This window comes from Trematomus bernacchii, unplaced genomic scaffold, assembly GCF_902827165.1.
Source record: "Trematomus bernacchii unplaced genomic scaffold, fTreBer1.1, whole genome shotgun sequence".
NCBI classification, from domain to species: Eukaryota; Metazoa; Chordata; class Actinopteri; order Perciformes; family Nototheniidae; genus Trematomus; species Trematomus bernacchii.
In genome coordinates, this window is record NW_022987593.1 from 4,353,463 (window position 1) to 4,368,396 (window position 14,934).

General features: G+C 41.2%; 1 protein-coding gene across 1 annotated transcript; it reads right to left on the bottom strand.

The window, feature by feature from the left end:
* Positions 1 to 767: 767 nt before the first annotated feature.
* LOC117481591 (uncharacterized protein C4orf54 homolog) lies at positions 768 to 11,910 on the bottom strand. Its single transcript, XM_034129331.1, has 2 exons — positions 7,718 to 11,910; positions 768 to 4,718 (listed from the first exon to the last, which is right to left on the bottom strand). Exon 1 carries the CDS (start codon positions 11,908 to 11,910, stop codon positions 7,738 to 7,740), a length of 4,173 nt encoding a protein of 1,390 aa, XP_033985222.1. The 3' UTR covers positions 768 to 4,718; positions 7,718 to 7,737.
* Positions 11,911 to 14,934: the final 3,024 nt, after the last annotated feature.

Consider the following 14,934-nt stretch of genomic DNA (forward strand, 5'->3'; position numbering starts at 1 on the left):
TTGACCGGCCCAAGTTCTTTTTTTACAACCTGGCATCCTAAAGGCTATCCTAATAGTGGCTTTAACTGATTTTTGAGGCATTAATAACGTTTTTGAAAAATGAATACTTAATCTATTAGTTAGAACTAAACATTTAAAGGTGGGGTAGGTACGTTTGAGAAACCGGCTCGAGATACACTTTTTGTTATATTCCATGGAATGCTCTTAACATCCCGATAGCAATGAATATCTTAAGTGCTTTGACAAAAAATCCATAAAAAAATGTCATCTGTGGAAGCCGTAATACTGTAAAAAGCACGACCAATCATTTTAGCCGGCCCGCCTAAAATAACTGGATGGCCTACCTGCCTGTCAGCCTTCCATCTGTGCACAAACTTATCTCGTGCCCTCATTGGTCATGTGCGCGTTCGTGTGTGTTGGAGGAGGGGCTCTATAAGGAAGTGGCAGATTTTCTCCGGTTGTGTATTTTCAAATTCTAGCGATCTCGAGCCGGTTTCTCAAACTTACCTACCCCACCTTTAATACGATTGCTTGATTAGACAGTAGGCTACAATATATGTATTTGTGTCCCTATGCTGACTATTCCCTGCTGTAACACAAAGAAGAATTGTGATTTGAAAACCCATTCTGTTTTAATTTCACTAACAAAGTGTTTGTGTGGGTCTTTTGTATTGGTCTCAGTAGATTCAGACATCAGCAACATTTTTCAAACATAAATAGACCTTTAAGTGATTCAAATTCATGGACATAAACATGTTCAGTGGCTCGATTTAGAATTTATTGCAAACATATGAAGGCTTGTCAGTCTACATTACACTCATTCATCATATTCATTACTTTCCAGCTTGTAAGTGCAAGCGCAGCACTCTCTTCTCCTTTCAAGGCATTTCTCCGCTGTCATCCTGACCTCTGTCTTTTCTGGGGCAGTCACAGTTGACATCAGGCATCTCATTGAAATATACGCCCTTTTTCTTTGAACATTCATAAATACACTTATCTCAGACCATCTCACCTTCCGTTAACGCTCTTTCTTTTCACAAAATCAAGCTTTGATACACTCGGTTCATAATATGTAACTGCAACATCAGAAGGTTTTTCTTTTAAGGGACATCTGGAAGAATGATTTTAAACAAAATTATATTATCTATGTTACAGTGCAACAATGTTTATTTTTACAATTAACAATTCCATATAGTACTCGTGCTATCACCAGTGTTTACAGCCATTCATGGCTGTCAGTGTTGATGACCAAAGAGTGACAATCCAAGTGCATTAAGTACATTATTATTCACAGACAAAGGTCTTAAAAGGAACTAATAGAATACATGTGGATTTTATGTTCATGACAACATACGATTAACTGGCTTACTGTAACTTACAAATTATAATATAATTGTTTTTATGATAGTCTTCACAGGGTTTAAAAAGGATATGTGCTTTCAATAAATCACCTGAAATAAGAGAAAATGTGTTTTATCTTCCACATTTGGACAGCTTGCTCATCAAACACATACATTTAAAGGAGGTAGTATATCATATCTCTCAATTTAGATTTCTTCATAATTCTACTTTTTTCTTGGAAACTTGGCAACATTTCTGGCTGGACTTTTCTTAAAGAAAATTCTGATAAACAGATTCATAATATCAAATTAAATTACTGTTTTATCTGCACTGCTCTCAACTGCCTCAGGCGCACATTCATTTAAAAATATAATCAAATATACTTTCATTAAGAAGAAAAACGTTTTATGATTTAAATGTGCAGTTTAAGTTACATTTCACCTCAAAATGCTTTATATGTTTTAACATCAACTTGCTCTAAAAAGCAAACCATGTCCAATCTACTGCACAGTCAACACATCTTTCGAATCACTGCATGAATTTATATAATAAAATCCACTCATAGGGAAATTTATATAAAGTCTGTTGTCACAGACGCATTAAAAACATGTATTTTACAGAATTAAGGTACATAGACTGACCAGCAGCTCCAAATACCTTTAATGTGTGTTTGGATTCGAAACATGCTAACAAAATTACCAATCTACAAAGGGATGCTGGTATAACTGGGTCTAGCAGAATGTCCCACTGCTTATTCAAAAGGAAACAAAACTGATAAAAAAAAAAAACCCAGACTCACTTTAAAGAAAGCACGAGTATGTTTGTCATCAGTTGATATGTCATTTAAATGAAAATACACATTTCAACTATAGAGGTCAAGGGTGTTAAAACAGAGAAACGGACATTGCTGTGTTTAAAGTGTAAAGACACACCCAACACATGTGCAGTCTGTACGCTGCCGTCTACAGTGAAGTAACATGACTCCTTGTTGTACACTCACAGAATACTGAAATGCCATACATAACTTACAGCCATGAACACGGACACATTCAGATGCACACGCACAAACTCCCGTCTCGTTACACAGAAAAGTGTAAAATGAACCAACACCAATAGAGGAAGTTATCCCCTATATGTTTCAGCTGGCTTTAGACCCAACACTACTAAGGAAGTACTGTCCTAAGTAAACTGTTACAGTCTCAGCTCAGCTATATTCGAGCAACACACTTAATGTGTTTTTATAAAAACATTCTCCAACATATTATTTAAAATATCAACATTCACTTCTTCATACAGCATATAAATTGTGCAAGTATAAGCAGTATTTCGTGAGTTGTGAGGTTTCACATACTTCAAGTAGAACAGCAGCCACAGACTTTTATAAAAAAACATGGAAATGTTCAAGTGAATGTGGGAAATTAGTGTTGGAGAGTAGGATATTATACATAGCTACAGTATGTCAGATATCTTTTACCATTTAAGAGGGGCATCATTTAAATATATTATTTTGACTTTTGGTGATAATTACTTCTTAATCTGCATTTAAAATTCACTGCAGACCAATGGTCCCTTTCCTTAGAAAATGGTGTTCAATATTATAGGTTGTATCTACGTAAGCAAATATCAAATTATCAAATGAAAGCAAGACTATGTAACTTTTGATAAGTAGCGGCCGCTGTGGCCACAAGAAGCAATTACAGGAACATGGCACATTGATTAAAGATGTCTTCTGTTCATTGTTTTACAGACATCCAACCATTCATCAATCTAACCAACCATTTTCTACTGGGTATCTGTTTTTTTGCCACACCCTTAATGACCATAGGTAAGAGTAGAAACGAAGAGAGGGGTAAAGACTTATAAGGACTTCAAGTCAGAGTAAATAGTCTATCTGTTTCCTGCTGAGATTCATTGCCTCGGATTAAGAGGTGCTAATCCTCCTCCCAGAGGCTACATACTCGACTGCTAACTATTCCAATGAGAGCTGAATGTTGCAAACTTAAGATGCCATCAGAACCATGAGTATCACAAACGGGATAGATGGCAAACGCAGCCCTGACGGAGAGCCGACCCCCATTGGAAACACGTTCTGATAAAGCCGGCAGAACCACCACATCAACAAAAAGCAGAGATCCAATCCTGAGGCCACATCTTGGCTGTGTCTAGAATTCCTGTCAATGAATAAATGCCAACGCCAGTGACCAGTGACCTTCGTTAGCAAAGTGGAAAGTCTTTCCCCGTTCCTTATAACTCTGCCTCTTCAATGGGTGATCTTTCGGTCAGGCTCAGGAGTTCTGCAAAGTGGTACTTCAACTGTCCAACAATATTGTTAGCCTGGGTTAGCAGTTGTAATCCATCGCTGAAAACAGCCTGGCCTAAACCCTGCTTCGCGCTCCAGAGATATCTGACAGTTTGGCAGAACCTCTATGAGGATAATACAAAATCGTTCTCCGTGGCCAACTCAGAATCCTCCCACAACGAAGCTCACAGAAGCCCCAGTCTTTTTAGCCCCCTGAAACCTGCCTTCACCATTCAGGGAGCCTTTGGCCATACAAGCCCAAAACCTGTGCAGTCACTTTTGCAAAGGAGGCTTTCAACATGGTCCATGTTAACTCAATTTACGAAGCCTTTCCTGGGATGCAGAACAAATCTCTGGGAAGTACGAGTTGTAACGATATCTCCTTAATAATGGCTTTTTGTAATCAAGTTATTCATTGTGTTGGAGTAACCAAATGGGCAAAGAGGCTTGCTTTTTTTTGGTAAAACAAAGAAAGTTTTATCTGTGACATCCTATAACGATATGTAACAGTAACACAGCTCAAGTTATTAGCTAACATGGCCAATAGAGATGGTATGAGCCTATCCTGACTATAGTGCGTTCAGTAACATTGTATTTATTGCTCATGATTCCTACTTTTCATATTTAAGTGAAGGATATGTTCCGCCTTTAAAAAGTTACATAGTCTCGCTTTAAAGACATGGTAAAATAAAATTCATAATAACAAAATAGTGGCTTGGCCGAAAATAAAACAGATCTTTAGAAGAGGCCTGCCTTGTTTCCTTTTGAATAGACATGTTGCAGGGCCCAAACAGCATTTCAAAAGTTCTAGACAGCAGCTGAATGGAAAGTATTACAAAGCAGATACATATAGCAACATGGCAGAGCATCAGCCAGAGTACATGGCGTATTGCATTTACCCCTAAAAAGTGCTGCGATGCATACAGTTTCCAGAAATGTCTGCTTCAAGGATAAACAACACAACATAGAGGGGACAGAAATGTTTGTGGCTGAAAGTTGTCCTGGGGAGTAGATCGCAGGTGGCTGGGGTGAAAACTGCCCTCACGACGAATGAAGGCAGATTCTTCGTTGTAGATGTCTAGAAGTGACATAAAAGAAGACATAAAAGGGTGTTAAAGTCAGAAGAATGCAATTAAAAGGTGGGTTTACAGAGGAGGAAACATGAGTTAGTTTTGGTCCAGTTAATGATAAAAGTCCTTCTAAGCAATTGTACATTTTCCGAGTGTACTTCCTGGTTCTGAACCAGGTGACCAGATTCAGCCGATTCAATGCTGGGGGTACGCTACTCGATTTGTTTACGTAGGAGTGCTGGAGGTCAGAAGTGCTTTCCACCTCCTTCTCCCCCTTTAGGAAAAAGCAGAGGGGGAGGCGGCTATAAAAAGTTGACCCCATCTCAGCCCCGCAGACTCTCTTCCAAGCTGGAGCTGCAGCAGCATCTGATCTCTCCGAGCAGCTGTCCTCTCCCTGCATCAGCACAACAAATACTTTACATTGCCTGACCTTTTCCTCCTGCATCACTATCCCAGCCATGCCCCTGCGTCCCGCCGACGTAAACGCCCCCACCATCACCACCATTTACACAAGCATGCACGCACGCACCCATCGGCGTACGCACGCACACACACACGCACTCGCACACGCACACACACACACACACACACACACACACACACACACACACACACACACACACACACACACACACACACACACACACACACACACACACACACACACCCTGGTTTCACACCACTACTGAACCCCACACTAGGCCCCTGCCTGCCACGCACCCAGCTGACATGTATCCCTCATGCTCAGGCAGTTGTATTATTGCGCTGACACATTAGCTGAGAATGGACTGTGACTAATTGTAAATGTGAGGATATATGAGTGTGTATATGAATTAATTTTAACTTTTTTTGGTTTGAAGAATACGAGAGAGAGAAATACTACTGTCTGTCTTTTTGCATTTCTTCCCACATGTCTGCATTTCTTTCTTTCTGTGTTTTTGGCCTGCCTGTTTGTCCATTTAGAAAAAGATTACTAATGCCTTCAAGTTCAGATAGATGGATCCCACATGTCTACTAGTTAATTACAAATTACCAGCAGGGAGAATAGGGCACATTATTCTCTATTATTAAACTTGATATGTCCCTTGTTTACATAATTCATAATTAAATTAAATTCAAGGCTTTATTGTCATTTGCACATTAGCTACAGTGTAGATATGGCAATGAAAAAGGCTCCTCCAACAGTCCAACATATATATAGGACAAAGAACAAATAAAACAGATACAATAGTGCAAGTAAATACAAATAAAGCTGTTTACTAACACAGTCTGTAGACTTATAGCCAGAACCAATCACACAACAGTATTGAACATAATTAATGCATTAATGGTGATAAAAATACAGCTGTAAATATTTCCTTATTATTAACTAATACAGTTTTTCATATTGTTGTATTGATTACTAGCACTATACATGCAGTCCTTGAACCTTGAACCTTGAACCTTGAACCTTACTGGGAAACTTGATTAATGTACTAATTGCGGTGGTTAAATTGTGCGTAAATATATTCAAAATATGATTTTAGCATGTATCTTAGCTCTGCTTGTGACAGTTAAAGACATTGAAAAGCACAATTGTTCTTTCCAAATGTCACTTAACTTCTCTTGTGAACTATATATTAAAATGTGCTAAACAAAACAAGTGATAAAACCCGATTAGACTGCAAAAAGTTTGGTAAATAGGCAAATGTATTAGCATGCAGTCTGTAAGCATTGCACGTTAGCCAACTAGCATTGAGCCCAAGTCACAGCAGAGGCTGACAAAGTGCAGCTAAATGTCAAGCTGGAGCTGATGGATGTTAACACTGAAAAAGTACCGCTGAGCATGGCACGCCTGACTCAAGTAACAAAGTGACCACGGTTACTGCGGTTTTTAGATTTCTAACACTAGTGCTTCTAATTAAGTGCAAACATTTTCCTGATTTGGAGTAGACACAAGTTTGAAACTGAACTGAAACATTGCTTTCAAGAGCAATTTCATAGTTATTCAAGATAATCAACATACTAAGCAATGATTTAAATTAAATCCCTGAATCAGAACAATTCTCAAAGAAATGTATCATCAGCGAAGTTTTTTCATTAACTTGAATAAAACTGAATTTTTAAGCTACATACTTTACAACTGTGGACCGTTAATGAGTCATCTATAGAAAAGCAAGGATGTTCCAACTCATTAAGCCAGGGAAAAGTTTTCATGAGATGTCACAAACACGGAACTGCAATGCTATCCAAGTAATTAACTGATTTCTAACGCTGATTAAGAATAACTAAGGTGTCACTGACGGGAATACTTTCTTGTGACACTTAGAATAAACCATGTAAACAAACTCGTCTCACACTATCAAAATAGCCCGACGATGTGTAATGCAGAGAAAAAGGAACTCAACCGACTCGCGCCGGGCCAAGGCTGAAAATCCCAGCATGCTCAGTGGAGTCAGGTTACCTGTCATGAAGCTACTGCATGTCTATTAACACTGACATGCCACTGCTGAAACAGTCGAGCTGTACGGCCGATCAAGCATAATTTACAACACATAAAACTATAAAAACTCATGTTATACATCGGGATCTTTACGCAGGTCCACGCAACTGTGTGAGTGTTACATTGGTGCAAAATGAGAGCAAATGGTTCAGCATCAAAATATCAATGTCTATCAATTTCACTCCCAATTAAGGGCATGGATTATTTATCAACAGGTGTAGAAACTGGACCAAATACAAGTGTATGCTTATTTCTAGCTCCTTGTTCAAGCTCATAAGCAAAGTTCTGCGAAAAAATGCCAATTTTGGATGAACCTTGTTTGATCTCTGTTATTGTGATAATCTTTCAATCAGAGACATTTTTAAATGGGACCACCTTTCTTTATTACACAGCAGTGCTTAGTGCAGTCAATTTAATTTAATTTTAATTTGAATGGATTCAGTTGATAGTAAGCTAGTGTGCATCACTACAGAACATATAAGAAGAAATATGAAGGGAAATGTGAGTGTGTGCTCACTTGCTTACATGTATGATGCGATGTTTGGTCACCGATGCTCCACTACAAAGCTCATTGTTGTTCCATCAAAGGAGGGTGGTGCGATGATTCTTGGACCTTGTTGCGTAGTGATGCTGATAACTGGCTTCCTGTTGGAGCTAGCTGCGCTTCCTCTGGTGGTCAAATATCCCAAACTTACAGGAAGCTGCAGTGGCACCTGTGATGCTCCCCCTGTTGCGCTGTAATACGCACTCTCTGCGCCTGATGGATTCATTTCTGGCATAGGGCTTTTTGCAAATTTTACCTTTTCTGCACCTGCATACTCAGGGTGACATGGCGACTGTGGCAACACCGCCTGGGCTGTCAGAGTGGGCGAGGGGATGAAGCCTGGGTAGACCATGTAGGTGGGGGCGAATGCTCCTGGGTTCAGGGCCAGGGGAGACAGCGAGAGAGGCACCGGGCTGACAGGTGCCACAGGAGAATGGGACATGGGTACATCCACATACTGGCCTGTCTCAGGGTCGAATAGTCTCTTTGTGGTGGCCTGTATAGGAGTATCCACCAGGTAATAATGTCCAGTTGTGGGATCCAAAAGCATCTTGCGCTGGGTTTGGGGGAACGCCTCTCCTGTAGGGGACACAGTCGGGACAGATGGAGAGAAACACAACACCTGCTGCTGTGCTTGAGGCCCTGTTGTGGCTGCGCGGTGGTAGATGCTTGAAGTCGGGTACTCCATAATTAACGGAGATCTTTTCTGCTCGGCTGTCTTCCTGTCCTCTGTTTTGATTTGGCTAACGCTTGAAACATGCTCTCGATTCAGCAATTTGATTTCATTCATATACCCCAGCCCCGGGATGGTTAAATAGTTCTCAGAGTCGGAGCAGGCCGGTGCGACAGTGGGATTAGTGGGAATGATTTTGACCTTTCCCTGCTCCACCTGGCCGTGTTTGGGAGGCTCTATTTTCACAGAGAATGGAGCCACTGGTGTCTTCGGGCTTTTCATTGTTGAGGATGTTTGCAGCGCAGAGCTCTGAGGAATAGGTTTTCTGACTGAACTTATGCTGACCTGTGCCTTATTGCCCAAATGAAGGACACGTTTGTTGCTAAATGTTTTATTTAGCTGTGGTTGTGTTTTAAAGGTTTCATCGTCATATGGAACATGTATGATGTTCAGAGCTCCTTTATCTTCCTGAGACTGAGGAGTCCTGTCAGTGATTGTCTCCAGCTCCTCTGCTCCATGCTCCTCCCTGGCAATAAGTGACATCACATGGCTGTCTCTGATTGTTTGTGGAGCTTGAGTTTTACGCTTCCACTCATTTCTGTCAAAAACATAAAGCTGCTCCATTGTTTTGACTGCAGCTTTAAGCTTCTCTAGTGCGGCCTGCTTTGGTATTTTAGGCTCATTTCTCCTTTCAGCCGTCTCACATGCTAACTTCTCCTGCCTCTGTTTTGTCAGTTTGGTTTCCATTTTTTGCTGATTGTCTATCTGGTCAGGGTGCTTTGATACAACAAGTGGCGCCCTACTGGCGGTGCAATGTGATGGTGTATTCTCCTCTGCTTGTGCCTGTGACGCCTCAGCTGCTGTTTGTTTGACATTTGTTTTTACAGATTGACATTTAATCACAATAGGAGCTGGTAATACATGCTTAACCGGCTCCTTTGTGGCCTCAAGTCTATCAGCTGCTGCTGTTGAACATTTACTCTCAATATGATCTAATGAAACAAAGCGATAGGAACTTTTTACCAATTTACGGACATCTCTGACCTGATATATGGGGGTCTGAAACTTACATTTGGTATCTCTTATGTCTCTAACGGTAAAGTTGGGGATTTTGTCTGAAGCAGACACAACGTGACATTTGGCCTCACCTGCTGCCCTAAATGTGTTCACGGTGTTGAAACTTATTTTTGGGGTTAACAGGTTGGCAATGTTCAGTGTACAGCCTTTATTTTCTTTCACACTCCTCAGGCATATTTTTATCTCAGGGGTTTTTCCTCCCTTTATATTGTCGTCTTTGCCGTATCCACTATTGCCTGTGATAAACTCTTTTTCACATTTATGTTGGCCAGCCAATGGGTCTATGACAGGTGGACGGCTTGACGAATCCTCTGTACGATCCTTCTCTTTTGAAAGGAGCTGGCAGTTTGGAACAAAAAGGAGTTTTGTGAGCATGCTGCTGTTGTCTTGTCCTTTTTTTGTGTCTGTCGCAGGTGTGGGTTCAGCCTCATTCACAGGTTCTGTCTCATCTCTTAGTAGATTAAATGCACTACTCTCACTGTGGCCGAGCAATGCGTTGACAGGCCCCTGATGTCTCTTTTCTGAATCATCTGGGGGTTTGTTGCATTTCTCTAAAGGCTCACAGGAACAAGGTCTGCTGCCATCCAGGCTCTGATCATCAGCAGAAGTAACAGTGCAGCCTGAGCCTGAATCGGATGCCTGTCTTTGAAAGCATCTCCCATGACTTCTGTCTTTCATCCTGTCCTGGTCTTTGATTTGAAAACTTGGGGAGAGGGCTGGGTGTTTATCACGAAGTTCACCCCTCTCCATTTTGCACTCCTGCTCAAACTGCATCTTTTTAGAAAGCACATTGGTCAATAGACTTGATGCAAAAACTGCTCTTTTGTGTGTATCATTCGTGCTTTCTGTGTGATGATATTTTATCTCACACCCTGACCTGGCCAGCACAGTCCCAGTAACCTCATTGGATCGTGCTTTTTTTGAACATTTTGGCCGTCTGGTGTTTTCGGGTGCGTTCACATTGCAGCGGAAATTCAGCATGACTCCACGCTGCTTTCGTTGAACAGGATCGTTTAGCTGGATATTTTTACTAGAAGAGGATGATTGCTCAGAAGCTGTTCTCTTGTTTAGCGCGTACACATTGGTTTGTTGAGCTTTCATGCCGGTAAAAGACTTACCATGCCTCTTACTGTCCACAGTCTTATTCATTTCCAAAGTTGAGCTGGAAGTCTTGTGCTCAATTACGCTTCGCCCTCGTCCCCGTGAAACATTTCCATAATTCCAGTCCACATAAGCTGACCAGTTATTTAGCCCATATTCCGACATAGAAGACTCACTCGAGGTGCTAAGATTAATGGCGTCAAAGTACGGACATGCCAAGCTCCGGAAAGACTTGGCGGTTAAATTACGCACCTCTTTGTCAGCGTCGTCCAGCTCGCTGATGGAACTGGACGCTCCGCTGGAGTACTCATTAATATCTTTCCGTCTCAGTTTGGAAGCAAGGTGCTGACGGCCCGGAGCGGGGATGAAGGGCCCCACTCTGCCGCCAGAGCTCACCAACGAGAGGTGGCTCCCGTCTCTGAAGTGTTTCGTGTTGTCAAAGACAGGTTCGTTCACAGCCCTGGAGGAAGTTTTAATTGATAAATGAATTTTCCCCATATTAGCGTCTCCACTGTGGTTTTTGAACACGCTTTCATCTGAGCTGGCACATTTGTCCGAGTCACAAAGATCACTATCATCCTGCTCGGTGCTGACAACTGCTCCTGACGGCACTTTCGGTTGGCTCCTGCCCTCCAGAATCAAAATCCCCTCCTGTGAATCATCGCTTTCAAAAGACGCGTAATCCACAAAAGAATAGACAAGGTTGTCGTCTTCAAAATCCCAACAGGTCCCTCGTCCCAGGTCGTAATCTACGTCGTGGTCGAGCTCGGTGAGCTGGATTTCGTGCGTCGTGATATAATGGGACTCGTCCTCCACTGCGTCGGAGCCGCACTGGTCGGAGAGCCCCGCGCTCGTGCCATCATCAGACTCCGTCTTGCTGTTCAGATACATGTCGGTGTACTGGAGCTCATCGCTCTCACTGCGCACAGGTTCACTGCACTCACTGGGGTCGGCCTGGCGCTGATCCTCACTCTCCTGATCGGTGGTGGGAAGTTTGATTTCCATAGGCGGCTCATCAGAAACAGGCTCGGGGACGGGGGGGTCCTCTAACTTCTCTCCAACTAAGTCATCTGAAATGATTTCACCCTCATCGTCGTGCTCCCCTTGCTTTGAATGCTCACATTTGATAACTGACAGCTGGTTTCCCTCGCCAGTGAAAGTCACTTTCACTGTTTTCGCCCCGTCCGGTTTCATGTCCAGGTCCACATAGTTAGACACCTCGCTGATTTGCTCCGTGGTGTCCTTATGCTTGTCCTCTGGGAGCAGCTTCCTGTGAAGTAAGGTGTCATCTCGGTAAGTGAGAGTTTCCTCCGCTGCTTCCATTTAGTCCGGTCTTACCGTCAGGTGGTCCTCGTTTACGATGTTACCTCGACACAGGACGGAAAACTCTGCAGGCTGCAGGGGCGAGGGGGACGGAGAGCGAGGAGGGTGAGTGGGTGAGAGAGGGAGAGAGAGCGAGAGAGAGAGAGTCCCGATGAAAATCCAACGATGATTTATCTCAGTTGTGAAGCTGTAAACCGTTTTCAAAAGTTTATAATCAAATATTTTGTATCTATTGTACATGAAAAGCGAGGTCTTATGCAACTATCCTCCAAAAAGTGCTAAGATTCAGCACCATTACTAGAAGAACAGTTCCCCATATCAATTCCTCAAAACGGCTTAAACACATTTGAGAGACATTGTTGCATTTCTTAATAATAATAGGAAATGAAAATTCCCAAATGAGTTCATTCTTTGTAACACAACACTTTATTTAACATTTTTAAGAAATTAAATTTGGTTTATAACTTTATAAACAGTTTAAACTCGTATTGGTATCACATGGGTTTATTAATGCACTTACTGATGAAGGTATTAGTTTAGTTTTTCAATTGAGTTAGTCTACTATTTAGTATTGCAAAGGGTATTTGTGTGTTTCATAATACATAACAAAATAAGCTTAAAATGACTGAATATACTAATAATACAGTCAGTTAAATGGGCACAGGCACTTCATGGAGTGGATTATGACGCTTTAACAATACCCTCTATAAACTATTATACCACATGAAGTCATCTTGAATGCAACATCAAATGGTAAATATACCTAACTGCGGTATATGCAGTCACAAGGTGTAGTTGAGCCCAAAATGAAAGCTGGGTTTGAAAATGGTTGTGGTCCGAGTAAGGGAACCAGAAATAGGGTATTGGGGAGTGGGGTACGGGCCATTGCCCCCCCCACACACACACATTTAGCGACCCTGCATACAGGTCAAATTGTTACTGTATATCAAGGACTGTGTGGGTGCACAGATTGGTCAATGTACTAAGCTACTTAATGTTGGCACTCATAATGTTTGTAGATGTGAGAATGCCATAGTGCTCTGCCCCCTCACTGAAACAGCTGCCTTTCCTTGATTGAGAAAAATATTCCCCACCAGCCAGTCAGCTCAAAGAATTTACTACAAGTTCATGCAGTCATCTGTAGATTTTGTGTCTAATCTGTTGAGAATTTGTTCCTGCTACCACCATTGGGACACTTGGTCTCCCTTGCCAACAGTAAATAGATGGGTGTTTGATAATAATTTCGTTTGCAATCAGGGACAATACTGATTAATGCTCTCACGCACAGTAATGATCCAGTTATTAGAGCACTGTCTAAGTGTTGAAGACACAAGTGTTGTTTCTGGACGGGGCCCCAGATTGGTGGTATGCGGCGGGGAGGGGTTGGGCTAACAGTTGCTGCGTGTGGAGGGCACACTGACAGCACTATCAAGGACAGAGGCCACCAGTATAAAGCCTTTGTCACCCTCAAATCCCACTTTTACCCTCTGTGTTAGCCTTTTTGGCTTGTGTCCCCTTTCAAACAGGCAGAGTCTTGTTAGAAACAAGTTCAGAAAAGTCCAAGAAGAATTATACAATTTAAAAATGTGATTGTTTTTCTCTCTTCTAATCATCCAATTGACCTCTCACATTTATCTTGCAACCCTTTCAAGCCGATCCTTAGGTTTGGAAACTACTGAATTAAAAATACTTAACCGTTTATGAAGTATTTAAAACTTGCTGCAGCTACAACAATAAAAAGCTTTGTATATCAATGCATCAATAGCAATATAATGATGTACTGTATAACATATCGTGTTTTTCTGTAGAACATGGTATTTTATTTTGATACTTTAAGAAGCCTATTTAGCTGATGATCATCAGTTACTAAAGTATGAGATGAATCCAGGACTTTTACCTGAGTTTTACTTTGACTGAAGTGCAATATATTTAAAGGTTGTGTATAGGAAACATAAAACATTTGATTCAATGATTGATGTCAGGCTGCGAGTATTTCAACAAATATAACAATACATCTTTCTAAAAGACATGACCTAGCTGAGGATTGGATAACTCTGTATGAGTGCCTCTGCTGCAATGCAAAGATAAACAGCAGTACTACTAAAGGTCATGGCTCAAGCTAAGGTTTCACATTAAAGAAATATATACCCATAATCGCTTTTAAATGACATACCCGTGCTGGCCTATTAATACATGTTTTACTCGGTTTTCATTTACTTTTCTCAGTTGAACGTTCAACTTTTTATATCGATGATACAAATGAAAATAAAACATGATTTCAATCAACATTTATTATTTTATAACCACCTCGTTTATATTGTGGTGGAAATTATTTCGTAATAAATCTAATGTGGAAAATCAGTGCTTGTATTTCCTTGAAGTGAGAGCCTTTTAAGATTGTATTATCTTCTTTCTGTGCCAAAACATGAACATACACCCAGGTTAAACTGACCTCCACAAAGCTGATACATTTAGGCAGCTATTTAAAAAGGGACAGTGCTCACGCAAGCACGTTGAGATCAGTTTCTTACAGTGGCTACATTAAAACAGCAGGTGTTAAATCATGAGCACCATTAATCAATGACAAGAAGAGTCAGTGTGAAGACGCATCAGAGGTTGATACATCATACACAATATGTACCTGCTCTAAAAATATACAAGGATAAGTTTAACAGTAACACAGCAAATCTTCCAGCGTTAACAAGTGTTGATTTTACAGTGACAGATTTTCAGGGTTGACAAGCGTTGGTCAGACAGTTATGCAGTCGCAGAGCAGACGTTCGTCTACATGGCGGCTCGAAAGCATTCAAAAAACTCTGATAGGTTCCACTTCAGGAGCCTGGAGTTTGACACTGGAAATGTTGTAGATTTTTGCAGTTTTAAATAAAACTTTTCCAGACTCTCAACTAAGTAAGAGCTGACCAGATGGCAGACATCTTTAAATAAAAAATGATCACGAAATGGAAACTACATGTTTAAGCAAAAGGAATAAAATACAACAATAGGGGGAAAGAAATATAGAAA